The sequence below is a fragment of the Capsicum annuum genome, chromosome 1 (genome assembly GCF_002878395.1).
Source record: "Capsicum annuum cultivar UCD-10X-F1 chromosome 1, UCD10Xv1.1, whole genome shotgun sequence".
NCBI classification, from domain to species: Eukaryota; Viridiplantae; Streptophyta; class Magnoliopsida; order Solanales; family Solanaceae; genus Capsicum; species Capsicum annuum.
The window spans coordinates 199,139,008-199,153,409 of record NC_061111.1 but is presented as its reverse complement, the minus strand read 5'-3'; the positions used below and the strand labels follow the sequence as shown (position 1 = coordinate 199,153,409).

Below are 14,402 nucleotides of genomic sequence, written 5' to 3'. Positions count from 1 at the left end.
TTCAATATAAAACTCAAAAAACTCAAGACCATCTTTTACAATTAAATTATATATATGACATGCACACTTAATATGAAAAATTTCAGGCAAGGGCAGAGATAGCGTAGATTTTATTTTTGTTATAGCAGTCTTGTTGTTAGAAGCATTATCAAAAGCAATACATAAAATTTTATTTTCGATACCATAATATTCGACAATTTTAACAATAGAATCAGCAATAAATTGTCCAGTATGTTTACGATCTTCATCATATAAAAAAGCAAGAATACGTTTTTGCATCACAAAATTACTATCCATCCAATGACAAGTAACGGTTAAATAATCATTTTTATTTACAGCACGACCAAGATCAGAAGTTAGGGACAATCTACATTGAATAGTTTTTAACAATGCTGATAAATAAAAACAATATTGTGAATGAAGTCTAAAAATATCAGACCGACAAGTAGTTCTAGGAATACCGTTAAACATAGGATTATAAATTGCTTGTGTATAACGAATAAAGGCATCAGAAGAAGGAAAACTAAAAGGCAAACAACCCACAGCTACCATTTTAGCTATTTCTTTCCTGTCCCTCAATTTATTATACTTCTTCGCTACGTGACCGATTGCTGGGTCCATTGTAGTTTGCGTTGGCCCACCAAAATCCCCACCACCTTGTGCAATATTTAACTCTCTTTTGTGATCTTCAGCTATATGTCTCATTAATGTACCCGTACCCCCTTGCTTGCCTCCACTTCTATGCTTATATATTTGTTGACAAATATTGCATTGCACCTCAATATCTGATATACGTTCAAAAAATTGACATGCAACACTAGTTCTTTTACGAGGTCTTGGGGCACTGGGAGGGCGGGGAGGGAGATTAACCGATTCAGATCTAACGTTAGCATCTCCTACTACGGGTGTCTCAGCAATATTTTCATTATTTTCGTCTAAATTAACCGCATCTACTTCATTTTCTTCTTATATACCGTAATTTTTCTGAGCTTCTACATAATCCATATCGTGAGCACCTACACATATTTCTTCCTCAAAAGGTGTACCAAGCGGTACCGGAGGCGAAGGCACACGGGTATATCTACTACTTGAACTACCTCTACCGCTAGTAATACGCTTTTTACTACCACTACCGCTTTCGGGACAAAAAATTTTAACACCTTTAGTAGCGAGGTTTCTTAATTTATCCATAATATAAATTAAATTAAACTAAAAATATTCAAAATACACAAATATAATAAAATTAAATATTAAACAATTAATACAATAAATAAAAATTAAACGTAAGAGATGGAACGACAATACCAAATTTTGGAAGTATCCGTAGGTTGCGACTTTAGAAACTTCCGCTCATACTTTGTAAACGAAAAATTAAAAAATTAAAGTGAACACTTTAAGAAATTAAATATATTGAATAGTTAAGAATTGAGAATTGAGATTTGAGAGAGACGAGATTTAAGAGAGTGAAAAATTGTGTGAAAAATGATTTGAAGTTGTAGGGTATTTATAGAATTTTTTTTGGGATTAAAAAATATTTTTTAAAGTTAATTTTATTTTTTTTTAATAAATGGGCCCAAACTAACCGTTTGGACCCAAAAACGGCTATATAGCCGTTGGGCCAACGGCTAGTTTGGCCCAAAATCCTTTTTTTTTTTTTAAAAGGTATCCGGGTCAGGCCGGGCCGGTTAACCGGCAGGCCTGAACCGGGCTTGGTCCGAGCCAGGTTAGCCGGGCCCATTTTAAAAAAATAACCACCCCAAGATCCGAAACCCTAAAACCCTAGACCTTATCGGGCCGGGTCGGGCCGGCCTGCCCACTTAACACCCTTACTTCAATGAGATATCTTGTCAACTTGCAACTAAACAAGTATACATTAACCATGCGGTAATTAGTACTATTAGATCCTTTCGACATAAATACTCACTAAAATTGGAATTAGTTTTCAACAAATAAGAGAAATATTGTTATACCTTTCATTGTTTTACTACATAGAAGAAATTAAAACAAGTTTATATTTAATTTCAAGACCATATAGACCTAGCTCCAACTAATTAACTAATTAATGGTTGCATGTTCCTTGTCCAAAACTTCAATAACCTTGTTAGCTATTGCACTTGCATACACTGTACAACCTTCACAAATCTGCAAAAAAATTGTCAAGTAATTAATTAGTAACAAATTTAGGGTGCGCTGAAAAAAAATATTAATTTCTCTTTTACCCGTAATAAAATGATCTATGTATAGTCGCAATCAAACGTCTAACTTTTAAGATTTGCTTTAGATCACGAGCTTCAGAATTCTTTCTTTGTTTTCCTTAATCTTGTATCAAGTCAAACAGTGTCACGTAAATTGAGAGAGACAGAGAGATTTATAAAGTGTATAAAAAGGGGAAAATGAAGCACCTCGGAGTTGAAGAGCATAGTGATCACCAATCAAACCTCCAGCAATAAAATATTTTCATGTTTGACTCTCGAAATCTGAATTACGTCATCTAAATTGAGACTAAGAGAGTAACAATATGTCTATTTGAAACACATTAGTTCCATGCAATGGCCAATTGATTATTTGTCTATCATATAAAAGGGCAGCTCAGTGCACTAAAGTTCCCGTTATGCACGGAGTTCGGTGAAGGGCCGGACCAGAAGGGTCTATTTTTCGCAGCCTGAAGCCAAAGTATTAATGCATGGAAAGGGAAAAATGAAGCACCTTGGAGTTGAAGAGGTAGCTATAGTGATCACCAATCAATCCTCCAGCAACATGTTGAAGATCCAGCCGAAGTTCATCAAGTGCTTTTGATACAAACACAAGACAATTCATTCTCTTCTTGATCATCATCTCCTTTTGTTGGACAAGTTTAATACTCACTTCATCTTCCATAACTCTCACATCAACCTCAGTACTACTATTCTTGGTACATTTCCTTTGATGATGCCAGTTACTCATGATAGATTTGTTCATTACTACTTGATCTTCATCAGCTTCCATGATCATTGCACCGTCTTCTTCTACTATTCTTTGCCTTTTCATCCTCATCATCTCTTTCTTCAAATCTATTTCATTCCTTAGGTCATTTACTCTCATCTTCAGCTCATTAATGTAGCCTATTGCATCCACGATTATCGTTGCTCTATCATTCTGCTATTTACAAAATTAATTTATGTCAATAATTTTTTTCGAATAGTGAGGGGTAAGGTCTATGTATACTCCATCTCGCCCCAAACCCCACTATGTGGGATTATATATACTAGGTATGTTATTGTTGTCGTCGATGCCTATCAAACACTTCAATATATATATTTTTTAGTCCCTTAACAAGTTAAACCTTTTTTTTAGTCCAAAATTTTGTTGCAACAATTGATGCTCCTAAAATCATGTAGACTTGCATAACACAACTTACAGATCATTTATTCCCTAATCAAACAAGTTCATTTTCTTTTGATTTTACAAGAATGTAAAGAACAACATAGACATGACAAAAGCTTGCAAAATTCACACTACACAATTTTTTTAGAGGCCCATTGGTAGTAGCTAGTGGCATAGCTACATGCAGTCAAGGGTGGCCGCTTTAACACCCTTCACTGAAAAATTATGCCATGTATATAAAATATTGTAGGTATTATATGAGTCAAAAACTATATTTTCATATGTATATATAAAATCTTGAACATCCATAATGAAATTTCTAATTTGCCATTGGTACTATTAGAAATATAGTATGAAAGAAAGATCATGAAAAGCAAATAGGAATATAACATACCTTTGAGGGATTTGGGATCAAAGTCCTCAATGCTTGGAACTTATCACTAAAATGAATTCTCCTTAGTTTCTCAGAGGCATGATGCTTCATATCATTACCTTCTCTCTTTTTGATAGCTGCAGATTTGATCATATCTCCAGTACTGAACACATGATGAAAACTCCCATCATGGTACAAAGCACCTGTAACTTCTTCCTCATGATGACCATGGCTAAACAAAGAACCCATACCCGAGCTATCTAAGCCGTAAGAGGATCCATGTGGAGAAAGATGAAACAAGTCTTTGAACAAACTAGGTTGTTGAGTACAAAGATTTATAGGCATATTCAACTGTGGGGGCTCATAAAAAAGATTAGTTGAAGTTGAGGGTATTTCAGTTCTTTGATGAAAACCCCCTAAATGGCCTAATGATGAAGAAATGGGGTAACTAAGTAGTTGATTGTTGTAAGGATTAAAACCAATTTCTTCCCAATTTGGATTTACACAAGGCAACACTGTGTTAGTATGCTCATCATGATGACCAAATTCTTGCATATTCATGTTATTGTTTTCACTAGAATGAAACTTCTGCTGCAGTTCCTCTCCCATGGAAAAGTTGGTAACACAAGTTGTTGGGATATGGTTTTGAAGCAAACCCTTTTCATCTAACACTTCATTCTGCTGAGAAGTAGGATCAAAAGACAAACTTTCTCCTGCATACATATTTTTCTGAAGAAAGTAGTGTTCACTACACCAGTACTAGCAAACTACGTACTGCTTTGGTTCTTGAAAACAGTGAAAACTAGCAGAAAACTTCAAGAAGAAGCAAGAAAAATGAAGAATGGAGCAGTTAAAAAGAAGAAAGAAGAACTTGTACAGAAGGGAAAATCAGAAAAGTAGTGGGAGGTAAGGCTAAATAAGGTAGAAAAAGAAAGGGACATTTATGGGCAATAGCAGTAATAATGGGTTTTCTTGTGGAATTTTGGTGTATCCGTGTACAAAATATTCTATATTATCAATTAAACTTGACGTGCTATCGCTACTCAATTTTGTACATAAAAACTAAAAAAGAAAATATTGAATAACGTTCAATAGCATATTAAATTTATCTGATAATATAAAATATTTTATACGCTAAAACTTAAAAAAGAAAAAAAAAAAAATTCTTTCTTGTGTTTGGGATAACCGGGGTAAGTTTGTTAGTGAGATTCCAAATATTAGAGATGTGGGGTCCACTGATGATCTCCGTACTCCACTAGTTTCTGTTGCTGCTTCTGCACCTTGATTTGCAGTTACCATCAGAGAAAAATTCTAAAGAGAAAAAAAAAAAAAAAGAATCACAAATTATTTTCTCTGTTCAGTAACAGTTCAGTACATATTTCTTCATCTTTTGGCATTCTGTATAGTTGGTATTTTCCCCTTAAATGGTCCTCCCAACATTCATAATTACATTAAAAAATTCTCTATCTTCTCTCTTTTCTTTTTTTCTTTTATGGAGCATGAAAAAAGAGATATTTTCATGTAATCTAATCTAATTGTTTTCGGGTTCAAGCCATAAAAACATTTTTTTTAAATAGAAATAAGGGATAAAATTATGTGCGATAGATATTTGTGTTCGGTCATTCTTTAAAACTTTGTGCATAACAAAAGTTTTAGTAACCTTTTTTTATTATTCCCTCCGTTTCAAAATACACTTGACCCTTATTTTAAAAATATTTATTTTAATTTAGTTGTCTCTGTTATGAAATTAAGATAATATTATTATGTTCTTCCAATACTATCTCTCTTATTAAATAACTAAATAAAGTATATATACTCAAATTTACATATAATTAACAAGGCTAGTCTGATAAAATAACCTCCTAATAATTTTATTCTAAGAAAAATATCAAGTCAATAAAGATTAATTATTTTAAAATAGAGAAAGTATTCAGTATTCTCTGTGATTCGACGTTTTAATTTTCATTGGTGCAAAGAGTAGTAGTTATAGTATGTGTACATTATGACACTGCGAGTAACTTGTCGCAAGCAGTGGCGGAGTCAGAATTTTCACTGAGGAGGTTCAGAAGTAAATATACGGATTAGTCGAAGGGGGTTCAACATCTACTATATATACATAAAAATATTTTTAACCATGTAAAAATAGTATAATTTTTCGACGAAAGGGCTTCGGATAAATCCCTGAATTGTATGTAGATCCGCCACTGCTCGCAAGTAATTCCAAATATGTACATTTTAATTTATTTTATTTTTTTAAATCTTATTGTATTGGAAGATGAAGTATAAAGCTAGGAAGGACAAAGATGAGAGTAAAAATTGAACTCACACTTATCATATATATTGATATTCCAATCGACATGCATTACTAAATTGTAAGTTTTTATGATATGTAAATTGTATCATAGTTACAAGGGTGGGTTTTAAGTTTCATATCTCGATAATGTAATATATTTTTAAATCTACCAATATAATTTAACCTGTTATGATATATAGATTACTTATTTTTTATTCTATATTACTAATTTATGTATCAAATAGAATTAACTACAATCATTTTTCAAAAGACACAATCGTACTGATACGTGATTTTTATACCATCAATGCATAAAATTTAAAATTCTTAGTTTATATAAATATCTAATTCGCTCTCTCTTCCATCTCTTTTATTTTTATTCAATTTTTTTTGAACTTCCTCCATTCACTTTTACTAGTCACATTCGTACTTGACACGTTTATTAGAAAAAAACTATGATTGACATGACTATTTTATGTCCTATCTTAATTACCAAATCTTGAAAAATAATTTGAAGAATATGTAATTAATCCTAAGGTTAAAACATGTATAAAAAATATTTGTCAAACTTAAAAGTGATAATATGTTGAGCTTGGACCAATTCAAACATGGTTGAAGCTTTGTATTGTAGTGCCAAATGGAAAACCCTAATTATGACATGCAAAGTATCAAGAAGTTAAGATGCAGACAAGGTCCCAGTAAACAGCAAGTGCAGCATGGAGTTTTCCAAAAGAGGAGGAAGTAAAGTGGATAGATAGATAGATACAGAGATGTTGATAGGGAAGCTACAACCTGCAAGCATCTCTTCTTTGTACCCCATTGTCTCCCTCAAACTGGTAAAGGTCTTCACCAACACTTTGACTCACTATTTTTGTTTTCGATTATTAATTAATACATGCATCCACAACACATTCTAACTATTGTTGATTCAATTGAGTGAGCACTTGAACATATGATGATGATAAGGTATTCATATTTTGGACAGACTTTTGGCGCATGTCTTAAGTATCCATTATTATTAATTATGTAGGTAAGTTAATCACTTAAAAACAAACATGTAATCTTCTTTAATTATATCCGTCGTCCTCAATTGGAACATGTCTGAAGTTTTACGACTTACTGAGACTAATTCTCATGATTAAAAGCTGTAACGTATTCTGATGGTTAACTTATTTAAGTAATAGACATTTGAAAACACGCGCAAATAAAAATTCCAAATTTGAACTGAAAGTGTCAAATGAAAATACTTTATCATGTATTTAGATGTTGAATTTGAATAATCTGTAATTTGAGTGTCTAAATCAAAGTTATTGATCAATTTAAGAGTCTGTCGATGAATTTTTACGTAAGGAATTGTTCGGATATTAAACATTCCTTATTTCCAATTTTAAGGTTGTAACGTCGAGTTACCAACGAAAAAATATGGAAAAGACAACATATATAATTCCATTAGCAATATGATATTGTATGTGTAGGAGTCTGTATTTTTGTGTTGCAGTTTACATTAAAATCACTAACTACGTACATAGATTAAATAATATGTTGCCGAAGCATATAGTATATCCCTTATTAGAAATTAACGATAATGTCAAACTTGAGTAAAATTAGCCAATCTTGACTTCATTCCATGGATTTCCACAAAGTTATTGCTCTTATAAATCACTAAATTAAACACTATCATCCACTCTGGCTCATAAATCTGCTTAAACCTTCTAGAAATTAATCTGCAATGGACATATCAAGGATATATTAGGCCAAATAAAGTCAAAAAATCAAAGGTGATAATAGAACATGAAACAAAAGAAGATCAAGAAATGAATGAAAGAAAATAGTTAGTACTTCAAGTTTTTCAAAATACAACTTATATATTTGAAAACTACATAAAAAAAAAATATTAAAGTCACAATATAATGAATAACTTAAAAAACAAAAAAGATTATTTGACTCTCGAAATGCGAAAGATTCAATAAATTGAGAGGAGGCAGCTAGCAAGAGATAAAGCAAAGGCAATAATACCATTTCTTTTGTACAACAACAAGTGGTCCATCAATTGAGAGAAATGGGTCCTTTACGTAAATTATAAAAGTGGACAAAAAGTAGAAAAATTCATATTTAAAAACAAAAAATCAGAGAGTGCATATACTTCTAACTGCTTGTCTGTATGTACTTCAGCTAACATGCCCAAATTTAGAAATTCAAAGCTCATAAATCCTTCTATTGACTCATAATTTGAATTCTTTCAACATATTCTTTATTATTCCATGCCCCCCCACTAATGTAAATTCTTGAAACTGAAAGAAGACAAAGAGATATCCATAATTTCCCTTTTGAGTTTTGATGATGCTCAAATAATGTAGTTCATCTATACCAATATAGTATTTGCAACTTTATGTTTACTAATATGGAGGAGGAAAGTGGCTTAATGAAACAGTTTTGTCAATCTTTCTTATAAGAAGATTATTCCAATGATGTGCTAGATAGGTCATATAGGGATCAACAACAATGACATATCTCGTGTAATCCTACTAGTGAGGTCCACCGAGAGTTGTGCAAGATAGAAAGGCTATTTCTAATACGCTCGATCAAATGAGTATGCCAAAATATTAAAAAATCAGCTACTATTGGTGGTCTAATCCCCTTATACATGTTCATTGTATTTTGTTAACAAAATCTGCCACTGTTGGTGATGTTTCTAGTTAACCAAAAAAGAATTATCAACTTCAGATTAGACAGGGATTTAGAAAGATTACCATAAATAAAAGTTCTGAACTTTATTAATAGCTGTTAGCTGGTGCAATTGCTGCATACTGTATGTCCACAACCTCAATGAGCTTCTTGGCTATTGCACTTGCATACACAGTTGATCCTTCAGAAATCTGCATATTTTGAGTGTTAGACAAAACAGTGAATACAATATCAGAAATTCTAAATTGAATCGAATCAAACCAACCTTGGAGTTGAACAAGAAGCTGTAATAATCACCAATAAGTCCACCAGCAACATGGTGAAGATCCAGTTGAAGTTCATCAAGAACCTTAGATGCAAACAGAAGACAATTGATTCTCTTCTGCTGAACAAGTTTGACAGTGACTTCATCGTCTACGATCCGAACATCAACTTCAGTATTCTTAGACCTCCTTTGAAGCCATGAGCTCCTTAATGAATTCCCATTGTAAGATTGCTCCACTTCATCCATTTGCTTTGCATCAAGGCCCTCCAAGGAAGTACCATCTTCTTTCTTTTGCCTCTTAATCCTATCTTTGCTGCATCTTTTCTTCTCCACCATAAGTTTCAACTCATTCACTCCCCTTTTCAGCTCATTGATGTAATCTATTGCATCCTTCACTATTGATGCTCTATCGGTCTTTTATCGACAGAAAATTGACAATAGAAAACAAGAAAAGTAAGATGATTTGGTCATAAGCAGCCAAGAATATACTTGTAAAGCTAGAAACTTTTACCTTGCTAGGATTTGGAACCATACTCCTCAAAGCTTTGTACTTGTCATTCAAATGCACCCTCCTTTGCCTCTCAGTAGCAAAATGTTTAGTCTCTTTTATACCATCTCTATTTTTGGCAATATCATTCATACCAGCAGAAAACTCAAAAATCCCATTGTCAAAAGGCCTTCCTTCTCCATTATCTTGGTATAAAGCACCATTCACTTGATCTCTCTCCTCCATCCCATTAAAGAAAGAAGTATTGTTGTTGCTTCTCAAGTTTCTTAAGCCATAGCCATGTGGAAAAGAGTGGAACAATTCTCTCAGTAAAGGGGGTTGTGGGGGTAGATTCAATGGGAGTACTAAAGAAGGATCATACACTGCATTTGAAGTAGATGCACCACCATCAATGTCACCTATAAGTTCTAGTGAAGTTAACAGATTTGGAGATTTTTGAGGAAGCAAAGAGGATTGTGAGCATCTTGGTAAAGGAAACATGTTGAGAAGATCAGGGGTTGTTAGATATGGGGCATCAGACATTGGAATTGGGAAATTTTGCTGCTGAAAGTTGTTGTGATTATTGATATTATTACTGTCTTCTTGATTTTGGTATGGAGGAAAATTCATTTCTCCCCAGTTTGATTGATCACAAGACAACCCTTGATTGCTATTATTATTATTATTATTATTTTGCTGATCATGTATCAATTGATCTTGCATGTTGTTGTTATGAGTATTATTGTAACACTCTTCCATTTCAAGATTTAATTGCTGCTGAAATTCTATCTCCAAGGCGGCGGCGGCAGCCACATCTTGTTGGGAGGGATTGTGATGATATGTGTGTTGTTCTTGTATGGCAAAAACATCTTCTGCTAGTACTCCATCATTCTGCACATGATGAGTGTCAGCATCAAAGCAACCACTTTCTTCTACATACATTTTCTTGGTTTTCTGTTGTAGTACTTTTGTAGACCTGTTAAAGAAAAAAAGGACATAAGATGTCATTTTCAAGAAAACTTCATTGTTCTGAGAGAAAAACAGAAAGTAATTAACTTTACCTAAACTTTTGGTACAATTATTAGGACCAGTAGTTTGTACTAAAGTTTGAGTCTTTAGCTTATCAATTTCATCAGATAAAACAAAGGGAAGCTGTTGAACAGTTCTATAATATCAACAAGAAAAGATGAAACAGAAAAGGGAAAAAGGAAGAAGTTTGAGTACTTGAAAAGGTGAATAGCAGAGAGAATGAGAGATGCTGTTGTGGGATTGGCAAATAAAGGTTGGTTGTTTGGTTTTGGGTTAGGAGACTAAAAACTGAATATATATAAAGTTTATAACTTGTATATACTTCAATTTTTCCATATTATAAGGGAAGTTTGTTACTGTGATTTCCAGGTCAGTGGGGACTACTAATAATTTTGTTTAGTATTTTTATTTTTCAATATATTTGGTATTCTATGACAACTATAACATAGATCTTACCCTACCTTTGAGGTAGAGAGGCTGTTTCATAGACTCGGCTCAAGGAGGAATAATTTGAAGTAGTCTAAAAAAATAAGTAACGAAAGTGAAAGCGTAACAAAAAAAAATATAATACAATAATCGAAATACAGGAACAACTGATAATAACAGAAATTGAAGTGTGAGAAACTATAGGAGCAATACTACGACTACTAGTATGGACGGATAGCAAGACAAAACACTACTATCTACTATCTTACTACTCTAATACTTCCTCGTCCCATTTTATGTGTTGTCATTTGATCGGATAAGAGGTTTATGAAATAACTGATGACTTTGTAAAGTTTACAAAATTACTTCTCTTAAAGTCACTTTAATGTTTACCTTTTAGTTGTTTTTTCTTATTAAGTGGGATCTAGTAAGAATAAAATGGAATCATGCCATTAAATAATTGTCAAAGGAAAGATGACATTATTTTTTAGAAGGACAAAAAAAAAAATAACGACACATAAAATAGGACGGAGGGAGTCTGTGTCTTTCACAATTTCCTATCTAAGGTTATGTCCTCGATAAACTGACCCTACACTAAATCATATCTAATCACCTCTCTCAAATACTTCTTCAATCTACCTCTATCTCTCCTATAGTGAAACTATCCATATAGTTAAGCTCTCACACCTTCATGCTGAAAAATATTCATGCCTCGATCTCCTAATTTTCACATGCATGAACCGCTTTGATATTCGCCACAATTAAATTCGGATTCAAGATTGGACTAGAAAAGTCTCACATCAAAGGTAAAACGTTCTCCAACAAAAGCAATATCATATTTTTAAACTTGGATTTGAAACTTCTGATCACTAAGGATAAAAGTTCATAAAACCACTCATAAATCTCCTAAAGTATTTTGAGTACTTGCATTAGTTACAGCTGCAGCTTGATTCCCAGCTGACACATACCATCACAGCAACACCTTTTTTTGGTGTATTAATTCCCCCTAACAATTGTTATTCCATATTATTTCCATCAAGTAGAGGTGGATCTTTTGTTTCAGTTCAACTCCAATGCATGGATATATGGTATTAAAAAATATTTACATAATTAAAAGTAAAATTATGTGATAAGCATTAATCAACAATTAACATGATGAAAAAGGGTAGTGTAGCCAATGTGTATGATTACATTTGCCTTCCTCTTTCACGTAGTTAACGAGGAGTAAGAGAATTAATCAACCAAATAAACATTCAAACTCGAAAAATAGAAATATACAGTCTGAGTTTTCTATAACAGCAATCCTTCGTAACATTATTTCACTATACCAGTCAAGTTTTTCTTTTGAATACCTATTTTTTACATTATATTTTTTGCATCATTTTTATCTATAACAGTCAAATAAAATTTATACTTATAGGAGTAGAAACAGTAATTTGCAATAGCTAGGAATCAAAAAATATTCAAATAAACGATATTATTACAGGAAAACAAGGATAAATATCAGTGATTTACTTTACAGTCAGTTGAAAGGCTGAGTGGTTGTTTTAATTAGTTAGAGTGGGCAGTTTGCATGGAGAAAATTACTGAACAGTGGGGCCCTCAGTACCACATAGCATTAGAATGATAAACAAATTGTTGCTCTCACAACTAACAATATCTGCAGAAATATATATCACCATTTGCGTGAATGGTTAGTGTTCCAAACATTTTATTTATTTATTTTATATCTAATGTTTGGTGCATTTTGAAATCAACGTTTTGATAAACCAGTAATAAATTGAATTTACAAGTATTTTGAAGTGAAGGTTGAAATAATGTGGAAAAATTTTAAATTTCTGTGTTCATGGTTGTTCTCTAATGATGTTAATGGGGAAAATGAAAAAATTGAAGGGAGAGACATTTTTCTTGGCAGGGGTGGAAGTTGGAAGGGGAGAAAGTGTTATCTTTTATGTATTTCCGGGTACAAGAATCTGTATTTAGGCACAACAACTTTAACATTAGTATAAGTTTAAAACAAGAACATTGTGAAGTACAAAAACACCCTCAACACAAGATCAAGTGATCTTTCTAAGAAGTGTGTTTTATTTTTTTCAGAAATTAAGATGAAACAAAAATATAAAACCAAGTCCCCCGACTTCACGGAGTGTCCTTAAGAAATAATTTCCCTCACTATACCCGAGGTTTTGGAATCTTCCTCCCAGAATAAAATGGCTTTCAATCCAATTATATAGTGGTACCTCAAATAATTGGATTCGTCGAACTCACTCAACGATTTGATTAATCATAAAGAATGTTTTGAAGACAAGAAGAGTTTTTATTTCAGAAAATTTTTCATTCATTTCTAAATCTGTGAATGAAAGTAGGTTTATATAGCCATCAGATGCCTCTTCTGAAAGGTGGCAATGGTTCACTTAAAAGGTGTATATTTTGGAAAAGTCATGTATGTTCATTCAAAGCACTGTGTCTTTTTCTGAACAGACACAACTATCTGAACAGTTACACCTTTTTCAAAACAATATGTCTTTTGCTCAAAGGTTGTGTCCCTCCATTTTTCATTCACACCAATTGAACCCAACAATCCCCCACATGAATGGGGAATGACTATTCTTTCTAAAACTTTACGGACAAGTATGTGATCATCAAGAAAAGACTGATTGCATCTGGATAAGTGGGTTTCCCTTCGAACTTTCCATAGTGAACATGCATCAGATGCACTCGGTCAATCGGTAGATTTGATATCTTTGAACCGTCGAGCTTTAATGTACACCTAGACAACACATGTCACACAGCCAGCCTTTTACCGTTTATGGTACTCATGGTTTTGTTCTTTTCAGCCATGAACATGCCCTGGTTTCATGAGAGCTTAGAGAATAGACCTTTACTAACATTCTCCTTGAAGCGACTTCCACTTCACCCTCACATAGGTGATATTTAAACGTTCAATCCTATAGATTAATTATTTGGTCAAATCTGTCAAATTTAGATAATCATTAAAAGATTTTTCACTTTAAGTCTTATCCTTGTTTACTAAACATTGTCTACATCATTAGAATGGATTCGGTAATTGACAATGTTAAACCTGTCAGACACAACTTTATTTTATCTCCTTGAACCTAGCTCTTGGGATCTCCAGTCTGCTAGGTAGAGTTACAGTCATGTTGATTTGTCTTAGGCCTTAAATCCATTCTCTTGGATGTCTTTTCTGCTCCTTCTCTAGATAGGCCTTTTGTAAGTGGATCCGGCATAATATTCTTTGACTTAACATAGTCAACAGTATAATTCCACTAGAGATAAATTCTCTAACGGTATTATGTCTCCGTCTTATGTGACGAGATTTACCATTGTACATCATGCTCCCTGCCCTACCTATCGCCGCTTGGCTATCACAGTGTATACATACTGGTGCCACTAGTTTGGGCCAATAAGAAATATCTTTCAAGAAATTTTAGAGTCATTCTGCTTCTTCACCGACTTTATC

At 33.0% G+C, this 14,402-nt stretch overlaps 2 protein-coding genes across 2 annotated transcripts; both read right to left on the bottom strand.

Annotated features, from left to right (window-relative positions):
• Positions 1 to 2,036: 2,036 nt before the first annotated feature.
• On the bottom strand, positions 2,037 to 4,598 carry LOC124888742 (transcription factor bHLH91-like). The gene is made up of 3 exons (XM_047399926.1): positions 3,758 to 4,598; positions 2,707 to 3,135; positions 2,037 to 2,142 (listed from the first exon to the last, which is right to left on the bottom strand). The coding sequence occupies exons 1-3, from the start codon at positions 4,457 to 4,459 to the stop codon at positions 2,056 to 2,058; spliced, it is 1,218 nt and encodes a 405-aa protein (XP_047255882.1). The 5' UTR covers positions 4,460 to 4,598; the 3' UTR covers positions 2,037 to 2,055.
• Positions 4,599 to 7,509: 2,911 nt separating this feature from the next.
• LOC107852252 (transcription factor bHLH91) lies at positions 7,510 to 10,749 on the bottom strand. Its single transcript, XM_016697316.2, has 5 exons — positions 10,528 to 10,749; positions 9,491 to 10,442; positions 8,980 to 9,393; positions 8,780 to 8,905; positions 7,510 to 7,753 (listed from the first exon to the last, which is right to left on the bottom strand). The coding sequence occupies exons 2-4, from the start codon at positions 10,406 to 10,408 to the stop codon at positions 8,804 to 8,806; spliced, it is 1,434 nt and encodes a 477-aa protein (XP_016552802.2). The 5' UTR covers positions 10,409 to 10,442; positions 10,528 to 10,749; the 3' UTR covers positions 7,510 to 7,753; positions 8,780 to 8,803.
• Positions 10,750 to 14,402: the final 3,653 nt, after the last annotated feature.